This window comes from Pipistrellus kuhlii, unplaced genomic scaffold (genome assembly GCF_014108245.1).
Source record: "Pipistrellus kuhlii isolate mPipKuh1 unplaced genomic scaffold, mPipKuh1.p scaffold_m20_p_1, whole genome shotgun sequence".
NCBI classification, from domain to species: Eukaryota; Metazoa; Chordata; class Mammalia; order Chiroptera; family Vespertilionidae; genus Pipistrellus; species Pipistrellus kuhlii.
Window position 1 is genome coordinate 145244012 of NW_023425404.1, and position 25833 is coordinate 145269844.

The 25833-nt window shown below is 38.6% G+C and overlaps 1 protein-coding gene across 7 annotated transcripts in view; it reads left to right on the top strand.

Moving 5' to 3' along the window:
* The window catches only part of FAM13A (family with sequence similarity 13 member A), a 233136-nt gene that overhangs the window by 129717 nt on the left and 77586 nt on the right, over window positions 1–25833 (top strand). For 2 of the 7 annotated variants that reach the window (XM_036453731.2, XM_036453808.2), the window contains one exon: window positions 2635–2643. The exons of 2 other annotated variants lie outside the window; for them this stretch is intronic. In XM_036453731.2, the coding sequence (XP_036309624.1) occupies window positions 2635–2643 (9 nt within the window). Of the gene's footprint in view, window positions 1–2634; window positions 2644–12045; window positions 12308–25833 lie in introns of those variants that run through there. 3 more of the 7 variants (XM_036453958.2, XM_045570818.1, XM_036454038.2) reach the window with 2 other exon arrangements.

Sequence of the window (25833 nt, forward strand, 5' to 3'; positions counted from 1 at the left end):
GAAAGTTGGGGAACAATTATGTAAGTTGTCTCAAAGAATTTATTTTTAACCTTTTTTTTTTTTTATGGAGAAGTAAGTCACAATTGTTATAAGAAATTTTCTTTATAAAAAGACAGCCTCTGCATGAATATCTATATAACTGTGCCTTCACATACCATAAGTTATAATTACTAGTTGTTTGATTTGAAACCATGACTCAGTCTTTGCGGTGACTGTTATGAATCTCATTTTCTATATTGGAAGTGTTGGAACCGGTTAGTGAAATCGAAGCCGTCAGTGGGGTGAGGAAGGGAACCCTGAGAGATGCATCCCCAGCTGTCCAGGCCCTTAACCTTGACTCGCTGTCAGCAGCGGTCTCCTCTGTCCTCTCTGGCAGCTCTTCAGGGTTTTAGAATCTGAATAAATGCACCCTGTGAGCCATTCAAGAGTCCAGGAAGGCTAGTCAGATAGAGTTTACTGAAATAAGCCCACACACAGTTTTAAAAGTGAGAGCCACCATCAGAATTAAAGAAGTGTTTCTCGCCGAAGCCGGTTTGGCTCAGTGGTAGAGCGTCGGTCTGCGGACTGACAGGTCCCGGATTCGATTCCGGTCAAGGGCATGTACATTGTTTGCGGGCACATCCTCGGTGGGGGTTGTGCAGGAGGCAGCTGGTCGATGTTTCTCTCTCATTAACGTTTCTAGCTCTCTATCCTTCTCCCTTCCTCTCTGTAAAAAATTAATTAAAAAAATATATTTATAAAAAAAAGAAGTGTTTCTCTGGAAAAAATGATTATATAATTTCTATCTTCATGAGAGTGTATTCAGCAATCTTCTAATATATATGAGAAGCCTAATTAATAACGGAGGAAATGTTTTAATTAAGTTGATCTTATTAGGTTGTTGTTTTTTTTGTTTTGTTTTGTTTTGTTTTGGTCTTAAATGAAACCAGCATATTTATTTTGCTGTTACTGAAGAGATGTATCTAACTAGAAATTTCTTATTCCTGTTAATATGAGCCTATTCTGAATATCACTGTTCTACTTTCTAAGACAAATTCTTTTAAAAATATATATTTTATTGATTTTTTACAGAGAGGAAGGAAGAGAGAGATTTAGAAACATCGATGAGGGAGAAACATCAATCAGCTGCCTCTTGCACACCTCCTACTGGGGATGTGCCTGCAACCCAGGTACATGCCCTTGACCAGGTTAGAACCTGGGACCTTTCAGTCCACAGGTCGACGCTCTATCCACTGAGCCAAACCAATTAGGGCAAAGACAATTCATTATAAGGTTTTATAATTATTCTTTAAGATATACTATATGGGTGGTTTTTTTGTTTTTGTTTTTTAACATTATAAACACGGCTTACCTGCCATTTTTATGCATTAATTTCTTAATAAGAGAAATATGATTAATAATACAGCTTAAAAGTTGTTTTCCATCTTTTTTTTCGCTCCACCTTCCTCTTTCCCTTAATACCTTATCCCAGCTACTTCCTTCCTCTGCTGCAACTATAACTGTCTTCTACCACTGCACACATGCATGCACACACACATGTGGTCTCAGAATAGCAAAGTAGTTTGTTCTGGTCCAGTATATGTCTTTGGTTCAGACAGCCCATTATAAGACTGTATGGAGTTTATTTAACATATACTAGTATACACTCATCTTACTATAAATCTCAGACCAAAAGAAAGGACTCTTATTTCCAATAGAAAATGTATATATGTGTTATCAATGGATAAGAATAGTATTTATCTTTAAAAACTTTTCTATGGTGGCAACTTAATGGCATTTCAGATGCTGACTTCATGTCAGCCTTTTACTAGCTGAATGCTCAAGTTAATTAACTCTTCATTTTCACATCTATTTAAATGAGCACAGATTCTCAATAAATGCTAGTTGCCTTCCATATACCCTCCCATTCATTTGCCCTTTGTTGTTGTTGTTGTTGTTTTTTGTTTTGATATTTGTTGTTTCGGATGATGTTGATGATGTCTAACAATGAACCCTAAAGTCCACTAAGGTTTGATCAGGAGCCTTATAGCAGCACCAGAGTTTCTAGATTATATGCACCACACAGACCTTGGCTTCATGATTATAAAAATGTCATCTCGGATTTAGTTATTGCCATTTATGAATACCCTGTATCTTATGGAACGCATTGCTCCTTCGCGTATTTACAAAGATTGACAAAAATCGCAAGGAAGAAATCTTGCACGAGAAGTACCTTCTCATCAAACAAAAAAGAAATAATTTTAATATATTGTTTTGACTTAGGAAAGACATCGACCTGATTATAAAACAATATATGAAAACAAATTAATGTGGCCAAGAAATGATCTGATTTCATCGGTTGCTTCAAATCGATGTTGAAATTAAAATCGATGTGGCCAAAGCATTTTTGGAGCTGTTGCTCTTGATAGCACAAGGTCAGGCACACAATGTTACCAAACACTTGGAATCTGCTGCAGAAGTTATGTAAGAAAATTAGAAATCTGTAAGCCTGCTGTAGCGTAGAAAAGGAAACAGGCAACTTAGCAGAAAGTGGATGATGTAAACACTTGAACGATTTTAAAATGTTTTGGAAAGAACCCTACTATTTTACATATCAGTGGTTTCACATCAGTAGTTTATTTCTTTAGGCGATTATTGGTATCCTTCATTTGAATCTACACGAGGCATCTACTTTATCATAATGTAGGCTTACAATGGGAAATGTTTAAAAGTGGGTAGAAATATTGCTTGATAAACTCAAGTCTAATCAAGAGTTATGCCTGGATCTCTGAAAGAGTGGTTGATTTATAAGTTAACTCATTCAGCACTTACTGAGTGTCTGTTCATTGTAATGGCTGCAGAAAAGATACAGTTCTTGTCCTGGAGAACTTACATTCCAATAGCGATGACATATAGGTTCATATAATGAAACTGTGGGGAAAATAGATAAATATCACAAGAGATGCAAAGGATTTTATAAGTTAAAAGGAGAAAAAGCTTTCTTCCGACTGGCCTAAACCTGAGTTATGCATAGAATTTTGCCAAGAGGAAATGTAATGGGAAAATATTCCAGACAGAGTGAACAGCATGAACAAAATGTTTGGGTAGAAAAGTTCAGAGTGGGTTTGAAATAATGTACAGGTATGCCTGGAGTGGTTTCCGTAGGAGATAGAAGCAACTGAACTGGAGGATAAATAGGGGTTAATTGATGGAGGGGATTAATTAATCATCATATAACAAAGAATTGGGGTGCACTTTAGAAACAGTTGGGAACTATTGAAGTTTTTAAGCAAAGGAGTGAGTGACCATATTATTGTATAATCGCAGTAGGTAAATTTACTCTCATAGTGAAATGTATGTATTGGAGATAGGGTGAGTAGAGGGAGAAAGATCATTTGAAGGTTATCATAATATTGGAGCTGACTAAGGCCGACTGATTAAAGACACATGACAGGACAGCCCACAGATTTGCTTAAGGAGAGAAGAGGAAAGAGGAAAGGTGACTCATGCGATGAATCTGATTCATAAAGAGAATAACATTATTTAACAAGAAGGGTCAGAAGGAGGAGAAATTTGGGGATTAGATAATATGAGTCTTTGACCGTGTTGATTAGGGTCATAATACTAATAATTATTGCGCACTGATTTACTGGGCACCATTTTACATGTTTCACATGCTTGATCTCATTTATTTCCCAGAACAATTTCAGAGCTTCTCATACAGCCTGCCCACATTTATCCTGCCTGTGGCAGGAGCAGGATGCAACCCCCAGGAGCCTAATTAGAGCTTTTATTGAACTTTAATATTGAGCTTTAATAGAGTGCCTATATTGAATTTACTGAGCTTTAATAGAGTGCCTATATTGAATGGGTGGAAGGTGAGGCAGGGAGGGGGTAAAAGGAAGACAAATGAAATAAAAGGAGAGTGGAGCGATCAGGGGCGTTTAGGGAGTTTCCAGGGAAGATCACAGGGCCAAAGACTCTCAGAAAACAGAAGGTGGGTGTTTCTGAAAAAGTAAGAGTAGAAGGCAGGCTAAGAAAAGACCTAAAAGTTTCAGACAAGTGGTGAAGGCTAAAGTTTGTCGGCATGGGGTAGAAGAGTCAGTAATTTATGAGGAAGTGGGAACAGCAAAGGTAGGCTTTCGGGAAGTCTAGTACTGAATTCACTCGTCAATAGAATAGATATTATGATCTGTAATCATGATTCTCTAACTCAAGCAGTTAATAAAGTATTAAGAAGTAAAGGCATTTTGAAAAAAATAATAATAAGGTAAGCAGCTATACAGAACTGAGTTATTGTTGCTGGCAGGAGAGGGAAATAGTGCTTCATCGCCCAAGAATAAGGAAACTTTATAAGGCTGAGGGCCACTTCTTTGGATGGCTATCAGAGGGGGGACATGTTAAGATGTAGTAGATACCAGGCTTCTTCCAAAGCAAGGAGAAAATGATGAGATCTAGCGCATGCTGCTTACCTTAACCAGGCGTCCTCAAACTTTTTAAAGTGGGGGCCAGATCACGGTCCCTCAGAGAGCTGGAGGGCCGGACTATATGAACTACTAATTCCTACTGTAACACCTCGGCTGCGCTCACTGCCCAAAAAACCTGGCGGGCCGAATCAGACTCCTCTGCAGGCCGCATGTGGCCCACGGGCCGTAGTTTGAAGATGCCTGAAAACAGCCAGGGCTTTTCCCAGCAAAATGGGTTTATCGGGGAACAACAAAGAATTGTCATTCGGGACATTTCATCTCATTGCAGCCAAGTGCAAGTCCCAAGAACAAAGGAGAGGAGACTTGTTTCCTAGAGGAATGAATGAGAGAGGTCAGAGGTAAAGAACCCATTGGACGAAACTGGGAGTTTGAAGTGTGATGGCTTTTCATTGGCTGAATTGTAACACCCTTTCCTGAACTGAATGGTTGTGCGGAGAAGAACCCCCTTCCTGGTGGAGTCGTAGAATTTATAAAAAAAAAAAAAAAAAAAAAAAAAAAAAGTCTTATCCCTGGCCATGGTAGCTCAGTTGGTTAGAACATTGTCCTGATAACAACCAAGGTGTAGTGGGTTCAATCCCAGTCAGAGCACTTGCTAGAATCGACCAGTGAATGTAAAAACAAGTAGAACAATAACTCTCTACCTACCAGTATCCCTTCTTCCCTTTCCCTCTCCCTTTCTCTCTAAAATCAATAAAAATTCAATAAAAATAAATTTTTAAAAATGTCCCAGATGAAGATGGAAAATACTTCTGTTAAGGGGTGAGAGCCCTCCCTACAGACACTCCCAACTCCCAATTAAATGTGGTTTCTGTTTATTAATTTTCACAGTAGATAAAAGGTTTGGGTCTTATGAGTGAGGACCTTTCCTCCTAGACTAGAAAGAAGTAAAAAAGATGAGGCAAGATGTGTGTGTGTGTGTGTGTGTGTGTGTGTGTGTGTGTGTAGGTTTAGGGGGTACATTTAAACCCCTAACTGTAGCCAAGGAGAGCAGGGGCACTCACTCTTATTTTGTGATCTGGCCTTTTTCAGTAAATGTAGGAGGTGAGGTGATCAGTGACTGAGAGAGAGGTTTAGTTTAGCACCACTGAGGAAGATTTGCAGCGGTTTGTGTGGGAATGCACTGAAAAAAAAAAAAGAAAAAAAAAAAAAAACGAAAAAAAAAACACAATGGTTAAAGATAACTAAAAAGGTTGCTACACAGTATTGAGTTCATGACGAGGTTAAACAGCCTGCATTTTCAGTCTAATGAGTTACCAGGGTTATGTGACTTCCTTCTACAATGTTCAGCTGCCTGGTGGTGGAGAAACCAGTTGGCCGCTTTACGGAGGGTGAAGCAGCGGAGGATGCGAGTGCACCCATTTTAGGAATAACTAAATGCTGAGGAGGCCAGGATATGCCTTTTTTAAAGCTGCATGCCAGTTGGTGTGGGTGTAGGTTACCTCTGCAGATGTAGAGAACAGTTGAGCTGCAAAGGGTGCTAAGGCGGAGGAGCTAAGGGAAAAGGGGGAGGCAGAAGTAAGAGGGAGGCACGGGAAGGGGCTTAGTGCCCAGGAAATGCAGGGAGAGTATCAGTGTTTGAGCAGGTAGAGCTGGCATGGTTCAGGGAATGGTGCTCTTGCTACCTGACTCTGAGGAACTGATGTGAGGATTTTAGAAATAATAAAGGTATTTAAGTGATCAAGGCAGTGGGCACAGCAGAAAGGAGAAGCCAAAATCCAGGTACAAATTCATAAATGATCATCAAGCAATGCCCATAACATAGACAAGAGAGCGAGTAAAGAGAGAGAAATTATCTAGAATGATAAAAGCATAATATGCTAATTAGACCAGACAACCAAACGACCTTCTGGACGTCCTTCCGGCGACCTTCTGGACGAAGCCAGGCAGAGGCAGTTGGGGGCGATCAGGCAGGCAGGCAAGTGGTTAGGAGGCGATCAGGCAAGCAGGGGAATGGTTAGGGATGATGAAGCAGGCAGGCAGGCAAATGGTTAGGAATCAATGGTCCTGGATTGCAAAAGGGACAGGGCCTAAACCAGCAGTTGGACATCCCCTGTGGAGACAAGATTGTGAGAAGGTTCAGGCCAGGCTAAGGGACACACACACACACACACCCTTGAATGAATTTCATGAACTAGGCCTCTAGTTATAAATAAACCAGAGAGACTTGAAAAGGCAGGTAATTCCTGAGTTGTAGTATTAGGTGATTTAAAAAAAAAATAACCTTTGACATCTCACTGATAATATGGCATGTTAGAGGAATGTGGACAGGAAGACTTAATTTTTCAGGTAATGTATATGTAATCAGGTGTGAACATTGGAATGCTCCTGCTCATCGATAGTTCACCTCAATATATATTAAATATGAATTGTAGTTCAATTTAACACTTTTTAAAAATGCTGGGTCCTATATTGTTGAACTCATATTTTAGCCATATAGTATGGAGGTGTTTTCAAAAAAAAAAAAATCAGAAAAGATAAAGCATTATCTCTGGCATTTGAATTTTAATTATTTCTAAAACTATCTAAATTTGAACTATTTCTAAAAGTCCTATAGATGCATAGCAGAACCCGAGAATGTCTGAACCCAGTTTCTATTCTGCCACTAATTTTTTATGTGATTTTGACAAATGACTTAATATGCTAATACATATCAGATTTGCTCATCAATAGAATAGATATAGTGATTTTCTTTTTTGAAATCTTTGTGTGTTTTTTTAATTCTTCAATTACAGTTGACATTCAGTATTATATTAGTTTCAGGTATACAGCATAGTGGTTATACATTTATATACCTTACTAAGTGATCCCCCCATAAGTATAGTACCCAAACTGGCACCAGATATAGGTACAACAGTAATAGTGACTATTTCCCCGATGCTGTACTTTACATCCTCATGTTTCATAACTGCCAATTGTAATTCTAAATCCCTTCACCTTTTCCACCCAGCCCACCCACTCTTTTCCCTCTAGCAGAACTGAGTTATTCATGAGTTTATTCTTGGTACCAGTAGTCTGTTTCTGTTGTGTTTATTTATTTTGTTTTTAGATTCTACATAAAAGTGAAATCAAGGTATATATATATTTTTCTGTCTGACTTATTGCAGAGAGCATAATACCCTCTAGGTCCATCCATGTTGTTTTAATGGTAAAATTGCATTCCTTTTTATTGCTGAATAATATTCTGTTATGTATTACATATATGCTGTATATATTATGTATTACATATATGCTGTGTGTATGTATGTGTGTATATATATATATATATATATATATATATATATATAGTCTTTATCCAATCATCTTATCAGTGAACACTTAGGTTGCTTCCATATCTTGGCTATTATAAATAATGCTACAGTGAACATAGTAATATATGTATCTTTTAGAATTAGTGTTTTGAATTTCTTCAGATAAATACTAAGAAATGGAATTTCTAATGGCAGTTCCATTTTTAATTTTTTGAGGACCCTCCTGTTTTCCATAGTGGCTTCACCCATTTGCAATCCCACAAGCAGTGCACAAGGGTTCCCTTTTCTCCACATCCTGGCCAAAGTTTATTGTTATTTAATTTATTGATGATAGCCATTGTGACAGTTGTGATGTGATATCTCATTGTAATTTTAATTTGCATTTCTGTGATGATTAGTAAATTGAGCAGCTTCTTTTTATATGTCTGTTGGCCATCTATATGTCCTATTTGGAGAAAGGTCTATTCCAGTCCTCTGTCCATTTTTAATTGGATTATTGGGATTTATTTGATGTGTTTTTTTGTTTCTTTGTGTTTGTTTGTTTGTTTTTGGTGTTAAGCTCTATGAGTTCATATATATTTGTATATTAACCCTTTATTAAATGTATGATTAGTGAATATCTTCTCCCATTCAGTAAGTTGTCTTTTTGTTTTGTTGATAGTTTCCTTTGCCATGCAAAAACTTTTTAGTTTAATATAGTCCCATTTGTTTATTTTTTCCTGTTGATGCCCTTGCCTGAGGATACATTAAAAAAAAAGAAAGAAAGAAAAGAAAAGTAAAGAAAAGAGAAAAGAAAAAAAGGAAAGGAAAGGAAAGGAAAGGAAAGGAAAGGAAAGGAAAGGAAAGGAAAGGAAAGGAAAGGAAAGGAAAGGAAAGGAAAGGAAAGAAAAAAGAATTACTAAAAGCAGTGTCAAAGAGTTTACTGCCTATGTTTGCTTCTAGGAGTTTTGTGGTTCCTGATCTTACATATAAGTCTTTAATCCATTTTGAGTTTATTATTGTATACTAGAGGCCTGGTGCATGAAATTCGTGCATGGGGGGGGGGGGGGCCCTCAGCCCGGCCTGCACCCTCTCCAATCCAGAACCCATCAGGGGATGTCCAACTGCCAATTTAGGCCCAATCCCTGTGGATATCCCTCTCACAATCCGGGACCACTGGTTCCTAACCACTTGCCTACCTGCCTGATCACCCCTAACCACCTCTGCCTGCTGACCTGATGCCCCTAACTGCTCTCCTGCCAGCCTGATTGCCCCTAACCATCTCTGCCTGCCAACCTGATCACCCCTAACTGCCTCTGCCTACCTGCCTGATCACCCCTAACCACCTCTGCCTGCCAACCTGATGCCCCTAACTGCTCCCCTGCCAGCCTGATCACCCCTAACGACCTCTGCCTACCAGTCTGTTTAGTTTTCCCAACACCATTTATTAAAGAGACTGTCTTTACCCCATTGTATGTTCTTGCCTCCTGTGTCATAAATTAATTTACCATATAGTCATTTATTTATGAATTCTCTATTCTGTCCTGTTAATCTGTATGTCTGTTTTTATGCCAGTACCATGCTGTTTTGATCAGTATAATGTCATAGTATAGTTTGATGTCAGGTAGCATGGGATTTTTTTGTGGTTTATATCAATTTTAGGATTATTTCTTTTAGTTCTGTGAAAAATGCCATTGGTATTTTGATTGGTATTGAATTTAATCTATACACTACTTTGGATTGTATGAACATTTAAACAATGCTTATTTCTTCCTTTCCATGAGCATTGTATATGTTTCCATTTATTTATATCTTCTTGAATTTCTTTCTTCAGTGTTTTATAATTTTCTGAGCATAGATGTTTTATCTCCTGGTTACATTTATTCCTAGGTATTTTTTATGCAGTTGTAAATGGTATCTCATTATTGGTGAATAAAATGCAACTAATTTCTTAATATTAATTTTGAATCCTACTACTTCACTTATTTGATTTATCAGTTTTAATAGTTCTTTGGTAAAATATATAGTATCATGTCATCTGCAAATAATGATACTTTTACTTCTTTCCTTTCTATTTGTATGCCTTTTATTTGTCTAATTGTTATGGCTAGGACTTATAGGACTATTTTGAATTGAGGATGAAAGTGGATATCCTTGTCTTGTTCCTGATCTTAAGGAAAACACTTTTAATTTTTCACCATTGAGTATTATACTAACTGCGTGTTTGTCACATATGGCCTATATTGTTTTGAGATATATTCTCTCTAATCTGACTTTGCTGAGAGGTTTGTTTTTTTGTTTTTTGTTTTAATCTTAGATGAATGATGGACTTTGTCAGATGCATTTTCTGCCTCTATTGATATGGTCATATGATTTTTATCCTTCATTTCGTATATGTGGTATATCATATTACTTGATTTGTGGATATTGAATTAACCTTGCATCCCAGAATAAATCCCACTTGATCATGGTATATATCTTTTTAAGGTATTGCTGGATTCAGTTTGCTAATATTTTATTGAAGACTTTTGCATCTATGTTCATCAGGGATATTACCCTATAATTTATTTATTTTTTATTATTTTTTATTATTTTTTGTAATGTCTTTGTCTGGTTTTGAAATCAAAGTAATACTGGCCTCATAAGATGAGCTAGGAAGCCTTTTCTCCTCTTCAACTTTTTATAATAGTTTGAGAAGGATTAAATCTTTTGAATTTTCAGTAAAATTCACCTATGAAACCATCTGGTCCAGGACTTTTGTTTGTTGTGAATTGTTGTTGTTTTTTTTTTAATTATGATTCTATTTTGTTAGTAGTTATGTCTTTCAGATTTTCTGTTTTCTTCTTGATTCTGTTGTGGAAGATATAATAGTGATTTTCTAACTCTAGCAGTTACTTCAAGTGTTAAGTTGTAAAGGCATTATGAAAAATAAGACACTTAAGCAGATATACAGAGCTAAGTTATTGTTACTGGATAATCAAATTAGAATTTCCAAATCAAGAATTTTTTTTAAAAAAAGACTCTATTTACAATTTCAATTAAAATAAGTCCTGTATTTAATTCAACTTCCATTGTTTTAAAAGCATTGTTTTAGTTACTGATATTCTATCGAAACGTGAACATGTATAGCAAAGGAAAGTAGACACCTCCAATGGGACTGTGTGTTCTAAATTCAGAATTATGAGTGGTCTTAAAAAACCTGGGGAAAACTACAGGGGAGGAGGATATCTTTTTGGACCACAAGCCCCCACCGTTTCTGAACACCATGGGCTCTGGCTCTCTGTCCATTCTCCTAACGGCGATGCTCTGGGCTTTCTGTAACTCCTTGCAGTTCTCATGATTTGAAAGAAATCTCCTTAGAACGTGTTGCTATTATTGTTCTTGCATTGTTTGAAATCTGTGGATTAGCAGTTGTGTTGCTAAAAATATAACACTTTACTATTCCATGCTATAAGGACAGCTGGATAATTAACAAGCATTTGGGAGATCTTATAGAAAAATTGATTTGGTGTTACTATATTGATAGGTAGATAGATAAATAGAGAAAGAAAATAGATAACCAAAAAAGCCTGTTGTTCTTAGAGGAAAATGACTGTGTAAATAAACACATTGATTTTTAAAAGGATAAAATGCAGAAATAAGTTTAAATAACTTCCATGGAAGTAGAGGCTTTGATCCTTTGAGAATGTGGGCAGCCTTAGGACATACATTTTCCCCAGGAGCGAGGACTACGTGACTTGGGTGATGTCACCAGTGACTACTAGCCACCACAGTGTAAACAAACATCAGCAGGAAATAAATGTGGGCAGGGCAAGGATCTAAAAGCATGCCTTTCTTCTAGAAAAGTATCATGCATCCGATGTTAGTGGTTTGTTTGTTTTTTGTTGGTTTTTCTTCCTAAGGGAAGAAAGGGGATGGAGCATAGCTGTTGCCTTCTGTCACAGAAACCTTTTGTTACAGAGGCAGTGTCTGTCCTTGACAAATGGATTTCCTTGTTGGCAGTCTCTGTAACATCGAGAAGTAAGGAACTCTTGCTGCAGTTATTGGTTGCTAGCCCCAAAACGACAAGCTTGTCTGTGGAACTGCTAAGGAGAAAGTTTCAAGTTACCAGAATTAAGCAAGCCCACTGAGGAGCAGGAGCAGCGGCTGGAGGAGGAGGAAGGGGCAGAGAAGGAGGTGGAGGAGAAGTTCGAGGAGAAAGAGGAGGAGGAGGAGGAGGAGGTAAGGGAGAAGGAGGAGGAGGAGCAACAGCAGCCGCAAAAGCAGCAGATTAAGCATTGCAGCAGCTGCTCCTCTGATTGGCTGGATGGTTCAGCTGCTTCCTTGGAACAAAAGGTCAAAGTGGACTGCAGTGTAAATGTAGAGAGGCAGTCGATAAAATAGCATTGCTTGGAGAAGTTTGGAGGCTGAGAGCAGCAGTATTCTCGCTGGCTGCAGAGCAAGTTGCTTCAGCTGTGAGGCGCAGCCTCCCGCCCAGGCCCAGCCTGGCCACTGTGAGAAGACGTTCCCTGGACAGACGACCACACTTGGCATACTGGCGTGGAAGAGACACTTGTGAGGGCCCCTCGCAAACCTATGTACAAGAATGGCTTGTGAAATCATGCCTCTGCAAAGGTAGTATTCTTTCCTGTTTGTTTGTTTCATTCTATTCTGTGTTTTCTGAGTGGAAGCCAACCATATAACTTTGCCAACACTTGACATCTTCTAGTAACATGCTGCAAACTGTGTGGAGTCCATGGTACATACTGTTCTTCTTTAAGTCCAGAAAAGAATAAATATTATCCTGCTTCTTTTACTGACACTTATGCCCAATTTATTATCTTTTTCACTTGATTATTAATGGTCAGGTTATTTTTTTTCCCTTGAATAAAAGTAAATGTGAGAATATATCTATGAAATGTAAAGAAAAACTGAAGAATATATTGAGCAGGTTTGTAAGAAAACGGAATCAGCTTCTTAGCAATGTTGTGAAGCTGTGGTAAGAACCAAGCTCATTTTAAAGGCTACAAATCTTTCTAAAAATGCATCTTAGAACCCCTCTCTTCTGGAGTTCAGGTCTAGGCAAGGATTTTCTATCAATAAGTAGAATATGATACATGAATGTAAGTGTTAAGGATAATATTTCCCTGTGAATAATTATAGATTTAGTACACAAATGACATCTTTTAAAAAATTACTACTTAAGAACATTTGAGCACAAGACTGTTTTGTTCGTTAATGATTGTAAGGAATTATGGAGGTTGGGGTGGAGCAAAGAAATGTAGATTTAAACCCAGGGGTTTGTAAGAAAGAAAACTGCTGGTGAACCAGTAAGTGAATGATGTCCTAGAATGTTAGTTAGAGCTGGAAGTCACCGGTGTGATGTCGGGGTCTAATCCTTCAGTTTCACAAGAAAACTGAGGCATGGAGGAAGCCCAAGGTCACATTTCATAATTTTTAAAATGACTTCTGCCAGTCATATTATCATATCTCAACTTCAACTGCTTTTCCTGCAGTGGTCATCAATCCCATCTAAATACTTCCTTTAAGAAAACTATAGTGGGTTGTTGTTGTTTTTTTAATGAAAATGATTTTTTTGAATCAAGTAATAAACCCAGTTTACAAGATTGAAAAAAATCAGGACAAAAGTGAATTTCATTTTAAAAACCACACCATCAATATTTTACTAAATGTTCATGTGGTTTTGTTATTGTTATAATCCTCACCGAGGACATTTTTTTCTGTCAATTTTCAGAGAGAGTGGAAGGGAGGGGTGGAGACAGAGATATGAGGGAGACATAGGTTTGTTGCCTCCTGCATGTGCCCGACAAGGGCTGGGGATCGAGCTGGTAACCGAGATATGTGCCTTTGACTGGAATCATACCCAAGACCCTTCAGTCTATGGGTTGGATGTTCCAACCACTGAGCCAAACCGGCTATGGCAGAATGTTCATGTTTTAATCATTAAAATAAGGTAAACAAAAATTGTGTTTATTTACAGAATGGGTCCTGCCAATGTATGCCGTGAGATAAACTTGTGTTCTTGTTTCTCTTCCCCTGTAATGACAGGTGAACTGTAACGGGAACTTAATGGAGGGGTCCCCAAAATTCCTTCTCTACAAAAATTAACCTAAAAAGGCATGAAGTGGTTTATAGATAGATCGGAATTTTTCCCATATTAACCCACATACTTGAAGCCCGCAAGAGACTAAAACTAATGTACACTTTTTTGGACTCTTGATTTGGTTTCCAACTTTAAAGTTTGGGGATAACGTCAGTTCTTAAGGGTCTTAAGCAAGTCATATTCTAGGCAAGAATATTGGCTATTATGGAACGCTGTGATAAGCTATTTGATGATATAATAACAGTTAATAAGGTGACCAGATGTCCTGCTTTTGGTGGGACAGTCCCGATTTTTAACAATTTGTCCCGTGTCCGCGGCATTTTAAAAAAGTCCCAATTTTTGGAAAGAATGCATGACAAGCTAGGGAACGGCTCCATATAGACCAAATTTTTAATCAAGAACTCCCTTCCCCCAAGACAGTGGTGTCCTGCTTTACCAATGTTAAAATCTGGTCATCTTAGTTAAGAAAGAAATAGATCTTTATACTGCTAAAACACTGTTTAAGGAGCTAAGATGATAAAAGCTAAAATGGAATTCTCTCCAAAGTTATTTTGCATTGTTAGTTCTTATCAATCAACCCATGCCAGAGGCATAATTTGAATCTGCATTCCAAAATGGTGACCAGCACATTCTCTGTTTGCCTAATCTGAGAGGTTAATTGGATTGATTACCCTGCAATGTTCATTTCTGGCCTCCGCCTGCCTTTGATTATGAACCTCCTGAAGGCAAGGACCTGATGTGTGTGGTTCTCTTCGATAAGGATCTCTTGAGAACTTAAGCACTGATGCAGAAAGCATTCCTGCTCCTGGTTCAGTGTCTTTGGCTAAGGGTCTCGGTGACTCTCTGGTAATGATTGTTGCCAGCCGCCCCCACGGGTACACCGCCTGAAGCCTGCAGGTTGCAGAGCCTTTTGGTGTGCTTGCTGGCTGCTGGGAGATCTCAGCTCTGTTCTGTGTAAGAGCCTAAATGGGAGGCAGAAACCAGTTTGGCTCAGGGGATAGAGCATCGGTCTGCGGACTGAAGGGTCCCAGGTTCGATTTCGGTCAAGGGCATGTACCTTGGTTGCGGGCACATCCCCAGTGTGGGGTGTGCAAGAGGCAGCTGGTCGTAGACTCTCTCTCGTTGATGTTTCTAACTCTTTATTTCTCTCCCTTCCTCTCTGTAAAAAATCAATAAAGTATTTTTTTTTTAAAAAGAGCCTAAATGGGGAAAACCTGGATTAAAAGTGGACAAGTGGACGAGTGAAAGGATAGCGTTAGATACCAGCTAAGAAAATTTATGCTCACTATTTATATTGAGTAGACAGGCCAATGCCTCTCACACTTCAGGCGCATGAAAATCGCTGGAGTAACTTATTTTTAAAATTAACTTGGTCCTGCTGCCCTCCTTCCCTGGGTTCACTGTATCCGAATCTGGGTGTGGCGGGGAAGTTATCTACATTTCAACAAGCTTCCCAAAAGCAAATCTGACCAAAATGGCCCCCACATTCAGAGCAACACTGATCTAAACTCTGGTTAATGATCAGAGTTGGTATAAAAACAAACCATTGACAGCAGGTATATATAACAATCTAACAGTGAACTACTCAACATACCCAAATAGCATACTGCGTATCATTACCTTATGTGAGGTGTTTTGTTTTGTTTTCATAATTGGTGCTTTCATTTTACTAGATGGTGAGTGTTACCTATTAAAGGGAAGCATCCTGAGAATGCTGTTTAACATTTTTCTCTATGACCAAACACTACTCTGTGCTAACGGTGATGCTAAGGTAATTAAGACAGAAGCTCTGCCTAGCTGGGTTGGCTCAATGGATAGAGCGTCGGCCTGCAGACTGAAGGGTCCTGGGGTTCCATTCTAGTCAAGGACACATGCCCGGTTTGCAGGCTCAATCCCCAGTAAGGGGCATGCAGGAGGCAGCCAATCAATGATTCTCATCATTGATGTTTCTAATTCTTCCTCTCCCTTCCTCTCTGAAATCAATAAAAATGTATTTTAAAAAAAAAGAAACAAAGGACAAAAGCTCTGCTTCAAAGAGGTCACATGCTGGTCAGAATGCAGACACATTACCAGACAATTACAATACATGTGGTGGACAGTACGATTAGCATAATAATAGAGATGTGCCTACATGGATAACGTTGCCCTATATTTTGTTTAACCTCATATAAGTATGATCTTAGTGGAGGGCATGTTTGTACCCTAATGCCTACTTAGCTTGCAATTTCCAAGAGTGACTTTTTTAGCCTTTCTTAGCATATTGTGAAAGTACGTAGAAGACAAATTTGTTACTGCTAATCTGTAACTGAGATTAGAATAACAGATGAGGTTGAAAGCTCAGAATGAAAGGCAATACTTTGGTTCCCCCTTTAGTGTATTTTGCTGTCTGTTTATTAACGTAATTTGCAGACTTTTTAGGATGAAGTTGACTCTTTAGAAACTCATGATCTTTAGAAAAAACAGCAGAAGCTGAATATTTAGAATGTGACTCCAGTAAAGAATTCAGTTGTTACATTTCACTTCAAATGGCTTCAATTAAAGATGGGATCTTATTCGATACTAGAGGCCCCATGCACAAAATGCATGCAAGTGCAGGCCTTCCTTCCCCCCGGCTGCTACTTCCCTCCCAGCCCCAGCTTTGTCCAGAACAACATTCGGTCTAATTAGCATATTACACTTTTATTATTATAGATCACCGAGATGGTGAAATTATCCCAATTATTTCTCTCTCTCTCTTTTTAAAATACATTTTTATTTATTTCAAAGAGGAAAGGAGACGAAGAGAGAGAGAAAAACATCAATGATGAGAAGGAATCATTGATTGGCTGCCTCATGCACACACACACACACACACCCCCACTGGGGATCGAGCCCACAACCCAGGCATGTGCCTGACTGGAATTGAATCTGGGACCCTTTAGTCCACAGGCCAACACTATATTCACTGAGCCAAACCAGCTAGGGCTACACATATTTCCTATACTTAATTTTAAAACTCAACACATTGAGATGGATATTCTTGCCATCAAAAAAAAGCACTACAAAAGAAATAAAATAATACAGAAGTAAGTGGAGAAACGATATTAAGAATTGAAATAAAAGTTTTTTATTTCTTTAGGTGACTAAATAGACCTTTTGTCATTAATGAGATAGCATGTTTTATCAGATTCCAGACTTTACTTATACTCAGGCTCCTTCTATGATTCATATTCGTTGGATTACTTTCCTTAGATATTGTGGATCTGTAGGTAAGGATCTCTAATTTACTTATCACTAGACTTCAGTAGACTAACAAAGTCTTAACTCTTTGTCTTTGACTATGACAAAACACTCAACGTTCACAAGAGTAATTTGATTTGCTAGATCAACTTTCCAATACCTGTTAACTCAATTTCTATCCACAAAGAGTAATGGTGGAGGATGGAGTTAAGAGCACTGATGGTTAATTTGGATTCCTTTGGTTTTATTGCATTATCATCTACTTTCATGTGTCACTGTCCGCTTCTTTCCTTGGCTTACTTATCATCGTGGGAAACTTACATTAATAATCTCTATGTAATTCTCTTTTTTTATTGCTTCCTCCAGACAATGATGATATTTAACATGTTAATGAATGTTTATTTTATGATGGTGAAATTCATGTAATTCTGAATTGCAGTGGCTCTTTTAAGAAGACGGTCAGCAATGGGGTTAATTACATGTGTTATTGATCCAGCATAGGAATATTCTACTAACATTTGTTACAGCAGAATTCATCTGGTCTTTCTAAGTATTGGTCTTTAGCATATCCTTTTGCAAACCAGGTAAGCATTGATTACCTGGGGATGATGTGGAAGTTAACTAGGGAACAAGCCAGGTGGTAATGGTCCTGTTCCTGTGTCTTCTGTGCGGTTAGAGAGCCCTCTGCTGCTTGTGGTGGTGGCACCTTCCATTTGTCTGTAAACTCATGGTATTCATAACTTGTTGCCATTTTGATACCACTCCCTGCACTCCGCCCTCTCCCTCCACAAACACAGTCTGAGTGGGAGTTAAAACCTGCTTCACTTCAAACCGGGGCTAATTTACGGGGTTGTGTAACTTAGACTTTATCATCTACTGTCTATGGCCAGTGTTTGGTAGTAACAGGCATTCATTGAGAACAAATAAGATCTTTGTGAGCTCTATTCTCATATTGTGGTTGCAGTTTCTCTGGAGTTTAGATGTTTCCTCAATACTCAAAAAAAAAAAAAAAAAAAAAGATGGTAGTTTGAACTGAATAAAGTGGGGATATTTTTCGGTTTTATGGAGATCCCCCTGTTTAAACTATTGGAAAAGTAGAGGTGTTGGACGTTCAGCACCAAACAGCGGGGAAAGCAACAGGAAGGTAGTAAACTTGCCACTAAAAACCATATCCAGACACTGCCTCCCACTTGAATTTGGGCAGATCATTTTCTTTATCGGTAAAATGGGATGATAATTCCCGACATAGTTACTTATGGAGGAAACTTCGTTGTTAAAGAATAAGATAGCTCTTTGTAAAAAATAAAACTACTCAGATGTAGAGTAGTATGTTGACTTACTTTTGATTTTGTTATTTTTACACTTGTTTTTGTTTTTTTACAATATACAAAATAAATCTATTACCAGATTATAGATACAAAATAATTAGCCATTTACATGCAATAAACATTAATATTCCAAGAAAAACTATTTTAAATAAAATAATATTACATGCAATAAACATTAATATTTCAAGAAAAAATACTTTAAATATAATAATATTACCAGACCTATACTAAAATAGTATAATATCAAAAAAGTTGTAGGAAATATTAAAAACCTGCAAATAATAGGATGACTTCTATTATTGGGATAGGGCCTAAACCAGCAGTTGGACATCCCTTTCACAATCCAGGACTGCTGGCTCCTAACTGCTCACCTGCCTGCATGCCTGATTGCCCCCAACTGCTGGCCTGGTTGCCCCTTACTGCCCCCTCCTAATGGCCTGGTCTTCCCCAACTGTCCCCCTCTGCCAGCCTAGTAGCACCTAACTTCTCATCCCCTGCCAGCCTGGTTGCTCCTCACTGCCCCCCATGCTAGCTTGGTCACCCCCAACTGTTCCCCCTGCCAGCCTGGTCACCCCCAACTTACCCCCTGCCGGCCTTGTCGCCCCACACAGCCTGCTGTTCAGTCATTTGGTCATCCTTTACTAACTCCTTTGCCGGCCTTGTCACCCCATGCAGCCTGCAGTTCGGTCATCCATCCAGTTGTTTCGGTTGTGACAGTCCCTGGCTTTTTATATATTAGGAAGTATTTTTTTCCTCTGGATCTATTTTTGTTCATCAGTTTATGTTGTTCATTATGTTCCACAAATGAGTGAAGCTCACAGAGCCGGAGTGCAGGTACGTCAAGCCTTCATACCGTCACCAGTGGCTCTTCATCCTAAAAACCAGCACAGAATCAATGTAGAAACAAGTCCCTGAGTCATTTTTCTGTGCAGAGCCCTCCACTGGCAGCAGGCAGATTGCTAGGGGGAAGATGATAGGGTAATTTTCATTGCTTTCTATGCAGTTTATTGCTTTCAAAAAAATCCACATTCAGAGTTAATAGTTTGGGAAATTTTTCTGATAATAAAAGCTATATTAGCAATTCATTAAAAACATGATTGCCTAGCTGGTGTTGCTCAGTGGCTGAGCATCAACCTATGAACCAGGAGGTTACAGTAAGATTCCCCGTCAGGACATAGGCCTGTGTTGTGAGCTCGATCCCCAGTAAGGGGCATGCAGGAGACAGCCTATCAATGATTCCCTTCCATCATTGATGTTTCTATCTCTTTCTCGCTCTCCCTTCCTCTCTGAAATAAATAAAAAACATTTTAAAAATATATTATAATTAAGGTAATTATTAAAAGAAATTAGTAAAAACAATTTACTCTTCTTCCCTTCTGTAGGTATCCCCAGTTCTTTGAATTTTTGTTTCAGTAACTAAAGACTAGAAACTATTTTAACTTATTTACTAATATTCTAAAAGTATTTTCTCATCAACTAATATCAATCCCCTCTAAAAGGAAGTTATTGTAATGTACATTTCAAAATATTGCCTCCCTATGGCAATCTTTATATGACTATAATAAGGATAAACATCACTTTTCTGAACAAGCATCTCATTGACAGATGAAAGATTTCAGCTGCCTTGATAATAGTTTTGTAACTAAACCAAAAATTTCTTTGAGCCCCATGCAACCTTTGGGTTTGCAGTGAGGTGAAATAATTTTCTGTCTCTGCTCTCAAGCCAGAACAAACAAATACAGTTTGTGGCAAGCACATAGTCAAACATTACTTTGTCTGAACATATCCTTTTCTGGGTTCACTGTTCACCCCAGAAAGTACAGTGTCTACATTGTTGGCATAATGGAAGAACTCACACCTCTAATTGTACAAGTGAAGAAAAGACATTATCTTTTTAACATTTTATTTATTAGCCTGAGAGAGAGAGAGATACTGATTTGTTGCTCCACTTATTTATGCAATTATTGGTTGGTTCTTGTATGTGCCCTGATGGGGAATCAAACATACAACCTTGGTGCATCTGGATGATGCTCCAATCAACTGAACACCCAGCCAGGGCTATTTATTGTCTTCCTTCCTTCCTTTCTTCTTTCTTTCCTTCCTTCCTTCCTTCCTTCCTTTTTTCTTCTTTCTTTCTTAAGGAAGATTGGAGAAAACCCATGGCACAGTTGAAATTTCATTGTTCTGAATAGAAAGGAACAAGGTGACTTAAAATAATTAACACGCGGATATGTGAGAATGCTTCTACTGGAAAAATTAATTTCATAAATTATAAAGTGTGTTTTCAAACTATTTAGTCAAACACTAGTGTTAACACTCAGCAAAGTCTTGACGACTCTGATTTTATTCAACAGCCATTTATTGAGCACCTGGGGTGTTCTGGGTACTTTGCTAGGTGCGGGTTGTACAAAGAGAAAGACAAAACCAGGCAGGGAGGTGAGCCTCTGAACTCAGGAATTTCTGTGTCACGTGCTCAGCACTGGCTCACTGTGTCAGAGCCTGGCGGAACAGTGGCCCCTCCGCAGGGTCCCGGAGACGGCTTCCTGGATTAGGTGACTTGAAAACTAAGAGATAAGTATTTATCAGGTGGAGGAAGCATTTTAGAGAGAGGGAGCAGCGTGCACACATCGGGAGAGTTAACAAAATGCACTGAGAGATCTAGAGAGTTATGTGGGGCTTAAATTGGGGGGTACCTTGTATGCTAGGTTTAGACATTTGGACTTTACCCCAATGGGGAAGCAGGACTGACTCTTCCTAGTAAGTATGAAGGATGAATCCCATGAGCGTATTAAAGATAAACTGCTGTGGGTAGTAGGGAAAGAGAGAGTGTTGACCCTATGAAAGACTAAGATAGTGGAAATGGGAAGGAAAGGTCCAATTCCAGTGACTTGTCTTTTTTTGAGATAAAATCAGTACAACTTGGTGGTTTACCAGAGGTGGGGGGAAGAGATAAACTTCCTTAAGGAGGGCAGTTGGTTCATCACTGTGACTCAGAGGTGACAGGAATGAAAATTCTGTTCCTTGACTCTAAACATGTCTTCAGCCAGGGTCCCCTGTGAAGAGTGATCCCCTGGTGAACCTCTTGGGTGTGTCCTGTAATCAGTAGGTGGTTATGGTTCCCTTGATAAAGCGTCTGTCCCCTCCCTGCTTACAGACCCTCTTCCCCCCATGCACACACATACCCTCAACCCCCTCCGATTTCTCAGCGTTCAGGCTGTCAATCAGAAGGTCATCAAAGATGGAATTTATCTGGGTGGATGAGATTGAAATAGAATGAGATGTTCCTGTGAATCTAAAAAATAGAGTGCAGGTAATAGGGTGCCACTGTCGTACAGTAAGGAGGAGCCCAAAGAGAGCGTTCGTTTGTCCCTGTGTCTCCTTGACACCATCCCTTCTTACAACCAGGATAAGAATAGTTAAAAGCTGCTGAAACCGGTTTGGCTCAGTGGATAGAGTGTCAGCCTGTGGACTGAAGGGTCCCTGGTTCGATTCCGGTCAAGGGCATATACCTTGGTTGCGGGCATATCCCCAATAGGGGGTGTGCAAGAGGCAGCTGATTGGTGATTCTCTCTCATCAATGTTTCTGACTATCCCTCTTTCTTCCTCTCTGTAAAAAAAAAAATCAATAAAATATATTATAAAAAAAGAATAGTTAAAAGCGACTGTTAGCTCCCCATGGCCGTCCAGAACTCCATCCCCATGTGCACTACTGAGCGTATCTGGGCCCACCTCTTCTCTGTGCTTTTCTCTGCCATCCACACTCAACAAAATCTGTCCTTCCTGGGCCCAGAGCTGATTCTGGAAGTGGAGCAGAAAAGGAAAAGGTGTTTTCTCTCTGTCCTGTGGGATCTCGATTTAAAAATATTCTGAGTGTGCATTCTATGCATCAAGCAGGGAGAAGAGTGTGTGACATAGTGTTTTAGACATGTTTTTCAGTGTGGGTCGTGACCTATTAATGGTCATAAAACTAGTTTAGCAGGTTGTGACCCATATTTTATATAATTTTACATAAAAAAATAACAAAACATAAATGTATCCAAACAAAGTAAGAATAATTTTATGAACTGTATGTCCACTTTAAGTTTATTTGTAATCTCCTGAGATAAAATGTTTTGGGTCATGGCCAAAAGTCTTTAAAAATGTAGTATCTGGACTACTTATGGAGGATAGAGCATTAGAATGAGAGGATAATTTAGGCCTGGAAATCAAACCCCTATGTCAGTCTGGGAACTTGATCCTAGCCATAACATTCCTATAAATGCATTTTCAGAGCACAACCTTTGTTAGGCAGATTCTTATTTCTGAATTTAGAAAAATAATTAGCAGATGTATTGGTTTCCCAGGGCTGCTGTCACAGGTATCACAAACCAGGACGTAGAACAATAGGAAGTTGTCTGTATGCCCCCCCCTCCCCCGCCCGTCCAGAAGTCCCAAGTCAATGTGTTGACACGGCCTCTCTCCAGCATGGCGTGTGGTGGCATAAGTCCCATCTTCACGTGAGGTTCTCCCTGTGTGCCTGTCTCTGTGTCCACATTGCCCCTCTAATAACTTCATTTTAACTTAATCACTTCTGTAAACATCCTATCTCCAAATGCGGTCACTTTCTGACATATGGGTTAGGGGTTCAGCATATCTTTTTGAAGGGACACAAGTGAACTCTAATAATATGTTTCAAATTTCCACTAGGCATTTAAGAAGGTAGCATGGAAAAAAAGAAAGTCGTAAAAACTTTTTTCTATATAATCGGGGGAGGGGGCATTCTAAATTTTTGGAATTCTTATTTTGTCTGTTTTGCCTCTGAGATAATACCTCTTAGTGTTGGCTAAAATGCCTGTCCTGTGAATAATAACAGCTTCAGCTCTTCACACTTACCCTTTAGTCAGGAAAATCCATTTGCTCTTGAACTTCAGTAGTTTGTTTTTCTTCCTACTGGCTCAGTGTTGCAATTTTAGTCACAATATACAAATAATAAAATGGTAAACAAAACTGCTTGGATTTACAATAAGGAAGTATATATATGAAAATATTCCCCAATAGTACAGCAGCAAACTCTTAGCTACCTACCAATCTGAAAACTTTTACATTTGTTTAAAAAAAAAAAAACACAAAAAAACACAGAGATTCTTTTTTTCCATGCTCCTAAATGGGGCCAAACCAAAAACCTGTAGCAGAACATCCTGCTACATCACTCCCCAGCTGTAGTGGGGCATGGCCTTGTCTGAGACTGTGCATACATAAAAAATGCTCTGGTAAGCACTAGCCGGTTTGGCTCAGTGGATAGAGCAGTGGCCTGCAGACTGAAAGGTCCCAGGTTCGATTCTGGCTCAATCTCCAGTAGAGGGCATGCAGAAGGCAGCCAATGAGTGATTCTCTCTGATTATTGATGTTTCTATCTCTCTCTCTCTCCCTTTCTCTTTGAAATAAATAAAAACATATTTTTTAAAAATGCTCCAGTAAGTGTGGCACTTGGTGTTTTGCAAAAGAGAGAGAGGGAGGAAAGAAAATGTGCTAATTAACTTCACTCACCTGATCATTCTCTAAGAAAATTCTTAGCACATTCTGTTGCAACATAAAAAAAAACAAACAAAAAAACGGAATTCCATAAAAATGTTTACTTAGTACTGTTAATTTTATCCTTTCAGGTGTCCTTCATTTCCTCTCTCCCGTTTTGCTCTTTGTTTTTCTTTTAAGCCCCCATAGATGGTTTTCCTAGTTTTTTTTCAATGAATAGAATCGAATCCTTAGCAGTTATTTATTTTTCTGTTCTCGAGGAACACAAACTATTTCTTGCAGATCAAATCACTTGAAAACGTGAAGTGTGTAACTAAATATGCAGATTATGTTAATTATTTTGGTAGCTAGCCACATTAACCAGTTAGAAAGTTGGACTAATTGAAATGTTTCAAAAGGGAACTGAATGGAATGGTGCTTTTGACCCAGTAACTGAAAGTCCAGTCCTAACACCTCACTCTGAGAATTCTCCCAACATTATTTGGTTTTCCTTAGGCATAGAAAAACATCATGATTTTCATGATTTCAGATAGCTGCTGTGTAATTAAACCGATAGGCATTGCCTTCTGTGGCTTCCATCTAGAAATTATTCCAGCTCGTGAAGAGTCGTCTATGTGTCATTCATTTCTCTGCACTTACCAGTGTTGTGCCCAGTTGAAAAACAAGTTAGATAGGACCCTACTGAAACCCCAATATCTGCGTTATCATCATCCTCTTTAGTAGCTTCTTAGATTTGGACTATTACTTGGATGGGTTTGATAAATGTCCTTTTCACCGGCAGTTGTTTGGAGAGAGTGTAATACCACAGTCTGAGGACAGTAAGCACCTGCGTGCCTGACATACATGAGTTGATTGCCCACATCTCTCGGTATATGTTTGAAAAAAATTTTTTTAAATAAAAGCAAGCGAATTAGCTACTTAAGCTGGGCCCTTTTTCAGAGTCAGCAAACAGGAAACGATTAAAATATGGGGTTCATACTAGCAACCAGAGGAAATTGAATGAATTCCAAGTTGTTACAGTTTATCACTGGCTTAATTTCATGACACACATTCCTTCTTTCCTCTACATTACATGCACTTTAAAAAAAAATTAAAAGTAAATTAGAATTAATTCTCAATTTAAAATTTAGGCAAAAATAGGACTGATTTCATATAATTGGGCATGCCTGGGAGAGTAACACAAAACCATAAACAGACATGAATAATCTCCATAATAGATGTCTGGGGCCTGTAATAATAGCACTACACCCATTTTGCACAGACATAGAAATGGTGTTCATGTCAGATGTTTTGCATTCTCATATGTAAGTTTTGGGGGAAAGCTTATTTTCTCAAACCTATTTGGAAGAGTCGCCCTTGGTCATTTTTCCTTAAAATTGCTTTTTAAATAAATCAGTGTTTTACAATTAATTGATTTAATTCATTTGAAATCGATGCTTTCGTTGTTTCAGAATTTATGCGTTTATCAAGATTACATTACTAAACTTCAGACATGAGTACTTTTATGAGAGGGGAAAGAGGACTATGCCAATTAACTGTAAGAATTGGTTACTTATCCTCATTTTCTTAATTTTTTAAAAATAAAAATTTTTATTGATTTTAGAGAGGAAGGGAGAGGGAGAGAGAGCTAGAAACATCAATGATGAGAGAGAAGGTTGATTGTCTGCCTCCTGTGCACCCCACTCTGGGGATTGAGCCTGTAACCTGGGCATGTATGTGCCCTAACCGGAATTTGAACCATGACCTCCTGGTTCATAGGTCAACTATCAACCACTGAGCCATGCCAGCTGGGCTCTTTGTTTTTTAAATATATATATATTTGTTGTTGTTGTTGTTGTTGTTGATGATGATGATGATTTTAGAGAGGAAGGGAAAAGGAGACAGAGATAGAAACATCAATGAGAATCATTGATGGGCTGACTCCTGCAAGCCCCACTCCCGGGATCAAGCCCGTAATCTGAGCATGTATCCTGTCTGGG